At 42.6% G+C, this 6,000-nt stretch overlaps 1 protein-coding gene across 2 annotated transcripts in view; it reads left to right on the forward strand.

The window, feature by feature from the left end:
• LOC115139388 (polypeptide N-acetylgalactosaminyltransferase 14-like) overlaps positions 1-5,170 on the forward strand; it is a 116,091-nt gene extending 110,921 nt beyond the window's left edge. For both annotated transcript variants that reach the window (XM_065026346.1, XM_029676707.2), the window contains 2 exons: positions 1,309-1,428; positions 3,684-5,170. In XM_065026346.1, coding sequence (XP_064882418.1) covers positions 1,309-1,428; positions 3,684-3,842 — 279 coding nt within the window. In that variant the 3' untranslated portion in view covers positions 3,843-5,170. The remainder of the gene's footprint in view (positions 1-1,308; positions 1,429-3,683) is intronic.
• The last annotated feature ends 830 nt before the right edge of the window (positions 5,171-6,000 follow it).

A 6,000-nucleotide genomic window follows, 5' to 3' on the forward strand; every position in this document is an offset into this window, starting at 1 on the left:
CTGCTATAGGAAAATAAGTACTAGCAAGCATACATTTGTAGTTCTAGCTTGAATTGGTCGAAAACCTGTCCTATTTAGTTACCTTAAATATTTCTAAACACATGGTTAGACACTATGAAACCAAGGAAGTGCACAAAAGTTGAATCCATGAACATCACAATATCATGTTAGAAAAAAACTAGCTTTCCAAAAAGGCAGGGACCCAGACAAGAACACAGATGTTTGAGCGCAGGGGAAGAAGATGTAATACAACTATAAAATGAGACCACAGTTTAGTGCATCTCTGTTGGAGTGCATCTCGCCTGACTAGGACATGTGGGTACAGGGATGTTGCCTGGCAGCTTGTACCCGGAGTTTCAAATAGTCTTTTTGTCTGATATTCTACAATAAAACACTAGAATCCATGACATATTATGTGTGAATATTTGGATCCTTTTGGGCCCACTCAATATCAAATCCTCTGTAAGCTAGCTAGAGCATGAAAAGTGGCTGGATATGCCTGCACCACCATACACAGGTATCATAGTGGTTAGTGGAGAGGCAGGTAGGCTAGTGGTTAGAGTGTTGCGCCAGTAACCGAAAGGTTGCTAGATCGAATCCCCAAGCTGACAAGGTAAAAATCTGTCATTCTGCCACTGAACAAGGCAGTTAACCCACTGTTCCTAGGCCGTCATTGTAAATAAGAATGACTTGTCCAGTAAAAGAAAACACAGACAGACAGGCTTAGCAGCATCTCATTGGCTTACTTTAGTTTCAGCGATCAAAATATGTACTGTTTTTCATCTGAGCTTTGGCCATTCTCAAGACTTGTGTGTGTGTGCGTGCGTGCGTGCGTGCGTGCGTGCGTGCGTGCGTGTACGCATGTGTGTGTCAATCTCCACTATGCTGGCTCAGTAATATTCCCTGGTCTGGTTCCACAGAGACAGAGTCTTATTATGTTATGATGTATGGAATGTTCCTGAAGAGTGAGCCCACTCCCAGAGACAGATGTTTTGGAGGTGTGGGTAGTGGTGTGTGCTGTACTGAAGACACACACTCTCCCAGACTGGAGGAATTGGGTCGCCTCACGATTGGATGTAGCATACACTGATACACACCCAATCTGTGTGTTTTCAGTAGTATGACATGACTGTGTTCTGCTAAGTGTTGTGTTCATAAATCTACTCTCACATACAGTGGGGCAAAAAAGTATTTAGTCAGCCACCAATTGTGCACATTCTGCCCCACTGTACATGGTACGTAGACAGTTTTGTTAGTACGGAATTATTGTGTTGTTGATGTGTCATCAGTGTATCTCTCTCTCCTCAGGAGTGGATCTACACCCACGGGCAGCAGATCCGCCAGCAACAGCACTGCCTCTCCCTCTCTACCACTTTTCCTGCCTCCCAGGTCATGCTCATGCCCTGTAACATCGGCGACGGGAAACAAGTAATAGCCCAGAGGGCGCCCGTCCTCACCTGAACACTCATCACGACGGCCCCCTGCCGGCCCCCTGCCTCAAACGAGCAAAGTCACTTCTGACAAGCCATAAATCAACTTTCACTTAGGCAGTCTGATAGTGCAGTGGAGAGTGTGCCTGAGAGCTCCGGGTTCTGCCTGTATCACCAGCCAGCTGCTGCTGCCGCTGCTGCTGCACCCTGAGACAGAGGCAAGGTCCTCCCCGGTCTGTTTCGGCTTATCTAACAGTATGCTAGCGAGGCTGTTTACATGGTTTGAGTCTGTACGAAAAGGTTGTACATGTTTTATTGACATTCCTGGTAAACAAGGAGGAAAACAAAACAGAGGAGTTGGTTTGTGGAGAATGTGTGCAGATACTGTTTATGAGTGGGAGGGTGTTTTGAGCAGCATGCATGACTGTAAAATGTATTCACATTGTTTTGTTTGGGTGGTGACTGCAGGAACAGATGATTCATGAATATGTGGTGATAATGATGTAGTGTCTGGTGAAAACATAGGAAGTGAGAGAAAGAAGGATCGCGAGAGAGAAAGAGATGATAAATAGCACACTTAAAACATTATACACAGCTCAGTTACAGTCTAGTGTTGCATAGATACGTCAGGACCACATAATAGACCTCTGAATTGGCAGGTAGATTTTAGGTCTCCCACTTTTCGAAGTTGCGCAGGTATATACTACCTCCTCCTGCTAAAAAGGCTCCCAAAGCAACATGTTCCACCCCTGGCACATAGACGGAAAGTGTTCAATAATAGCTCATTAGAGCCGTGCTCATGTGTTCCCCTCAGGCCACTGTAGGCTACAGCAGAGAGAGGCTCTCAGGAGCCTATAAATGTGCTTAACTATCAGTTGTGCATCAACAGCCAGTAACAAGAAGAATTACTTAGAGGCACCACAGGCACTGAATACAAATTGATTTTGTTTTAATTATTTTCTTTTATCAATTAAAAAGTGCAGTCTCACGTTGCTTCATAAAAAACTGGAAAAAAAACATCTCATGGCAATTTGAGTCTTTCCTGCTTTGATCAGGTTCACAATGGAACAGAGCTTGTTTCTGTTCGCTGACTTTAAATACTGTGAAACAAAGACGCTCTGTATCTCTATCACATCCACCCTTGGTCTTTCTGCCATTTTATTCCTTGGGCAGGGCGTCAAAACATTATTTTTTCAAGTCGATTTTCAGGATGGAAAAATGCTTTCAGTGTAAATTTAAACAACTAAAACCAGATATAAAGTATGTAGTAAATATAATGGATAAATATAATGGAAATATTATGTAAATATAATGGATACATAATTTTTTAAATAATATCATCTTTGAGAACTAACAATTACCAACATAAAAGGTAGACAGTCAGGGAGAATTGAAAATTCCAAAAACAATGAATTTAGTAGTGTTCATTATGTTATTATGTTTGAGAAAAAGAGCACAGCATTAGCCATGGTGAAAAGCATAGAATTACAGGAAACTAGCTTTAAAACGGCATGATTTTCTCCCAGCTCCATGGTAGAATATGTATAATTGCAGGAAATGAGCTTTAAAACGGCAACATTTTCTCTACATGGCAAGACATTTGTTTGAGTTTCAGGAAATTGGCTCAAAAATTCAAACAATTCTCTACACCATGGAGATGGGGGCCTGTTCACAAAAATGTAGCCACTCACATGGGCCAGCCACTATTTGCCACGCCTCCTGCCACGCCCACAACCTTTGCCCTTTTTGATCCAGAAAATCCCCTTAATATCCACTGTATTGTTTCTACCACTGAAGAGCGGAGTGATCATGATACGCTCCACTAGTCTTGGCAACAGGCTTTGCCTCTCAGCCGTCAGGTTCTAACCAGTGATGGATGTGTGAGGCAATGACAGATTCCTTGTATGTTTGCTAATATCCTCTAGTGTTGTTCATATATAAGTTCAACAATATCAACAAGAAGAAGAATTCCCTGCTCAAAATGAGTGACTCACCGGAAATTGAGTAAAGAGGGCCATCTAGTGGTGAATAGTGGGAAGAGTGCCATGTGCCATGACAGTGCCATGAACACGACATGCAATAAAGATCATTAGCTAAATATGAAGCTGACAGAATTACAGGGTCCGTATTGGACAATAGTTGCCCAAACTTTTTGATTGATTTGAACCAATGGCATTCTGTAACAATTAATGGACAATAGCAGTTTAATAACATTGAAAGTTATTGATCTTTGTATTGTCTGTTGTGTTCCAGCGATGGCAGAAGTCAGGCACCCATCTGGAGCACCTGGCCTCCCACTTCTGCCTGGACAGTGAGATGGCCCTGGACGGCATCGAGAGCAGCAAGATGCTGGTGATCAGCCCCTGTGAACTGACAGCCTACACCCAGAGATGGGAGATGCCCTTCTCCTGATCCACCCACAACACAATCCTTCCTGTAGAGGAGGACTACACTACGAGCAATCACAAACGTCTGCAGTGCATACTATAGCCAAGGGCTTTTAGAAAGAGAGAGAGAGAGTGATGGAGGGAGATAGGGAAAGGAGAGAGGAGGAGGATACCAGAGTAAAGGGTGTTTTCGGTCACTGAGATAAGTCTTTATAAGATGGCAGGGACTTGGACTGAGGTCAGCACATTCAAGTGTTCAACAAGACATTCAGCAGGGCTAATATAGATGAAAATACAGGGGACATCATTTTTCATTGCTGTTTTCATTGAAACTTGTGGTCTGTCAAAACTATTCTTCTAACTGCTGCTTCAAGTGTATAATTTCTTCGTAATGACATTTCAATGGTGATCTAATATGGGATGGGATGCAGCTATGATGGAATTTGTGTCAGCAAATTTAATGCATATGTCAAATGGCAATATTTTAATATCCTATGATACCCATTTATTTTTAATTGAAATGGAGATGACCTTTACACAAAATGTCTATGATCCTGAAACACACACACACACACACACACACACACGTCTATGATCCTGAAACACGCACGCACACACACATACACATATATGATCCTGAAACACACACGCACACACACACACACACACGTCTATGATCCTGAAACACACACACACACACGTCTATGATCCTGAAACACACACACACACACACACACGTCTATGATCCTGAAACACACACACACACACACGTCTATGATCCTGAAACACACACGCACACACACACACACGTCTATGATCCTGAAACACACACACACACACGTCTATGATCCTGAAACACACACACACACACACACGTCTATGATCCTGAAACACACACGCACACACACACACACACACACGTCTATGATCCTGAAACACACACACACACACGTCTATGATCCTGAAACACACACACACACATGTCTATGATCCTGAAACACACACGCACACACACACACGTCTATGATCCTGAAACACACACACACACACGTCTATGATCCTGAAAACACACACACACACACATCTATGATCCTGAAACACACACGCACACGTCTATGATCCTGAAACACACACACACACACACACACGTCTATGATCCTGAAACACACACACGCGCACACACACACACGTCTATGATCCTGAAACACACACACACACACGTCTATGATCCTGAAACACACACACACACATGTCTATGATCCTGAAACACACACGCACACACACACACATGTCTATGATCCTGAAACACACACACACACACGTCTATGATCCTGAAACACACACACACACACATCTATGATCCTGAAACACACACGCACACGTCTATGATCCTGAAACACACACACACACACACACACGTCTATGATCCTGAAACACACACACGCGCACACACACACACGTCTATGATCCTGAAACACACACACACACACGTCTATGATCCTGAAACACAAACACACTGTAATAGCCAGTGCTGCAATGTCAAAGAGGAAATAAAATAAATACAGAAAAGGTTTGTTTATTAGTTTTGTGTTCAGCAGTGATAAGTAGCCTATGTAGAATATACTGATAACATTTTGTAATGGTGAAGATTGGATGCCCCTTCCCTGATTGAACAAATTGTGAATTAGTCTCAGTATAATTATTTAAATTGCATTAGATGTGACTGGTACCAGCACAGCACTGGCACCTCGATCAGCATTACCAGCATCTTACAGTTCTGTGCAGTGACACATCATGGGTTAACAAAGACAGACGAACGGCAAGAAGCATTGACCGAAAAAGGGTTAGGATTTGAGAATAAATAGCATTATAACTGTTCGCTCAAATGAATATGCCTACCTGGCTAACTTCCATGGGAAAAGCATCATTCACAGATATGATGTTGTGTCACGCTATCAGAGAAATCTGTCAAAGAATGTAATGGTATTTTCGATGGAATTCTTTACAATTTGAACTCTGAAAAAAACTAGGTCAAATCATGACATCAGCGATCTTTAAGTCAAGGGCTCTAGAAAGATGCTAGAGTTTCCGACTTGAAATTGCGAGTTATCTTGAACACACTGAAGTCAGAAGTCTGAGATTTCTGAGTTCCCAGTTGTTTAGAACGCTAATAGAGCCCCACA

The sequence above is a fragment of the Oncorhynchus nerka genome, linkage group LG13 (genome assembly GCF_034236695.1).
Source record: "Oncorhynchus nerka isolate Pitt River linkage group LG13, Oner_Uvic_2.0, whole genome shotgun sequence".
NCBI classification, from domain to species: Eukaryota; Metazoa; Chordata; class Actinopteri; order Salmoniformes; family Salmonidae; genus Oncorhynchus; species Oncorhynchus nerka.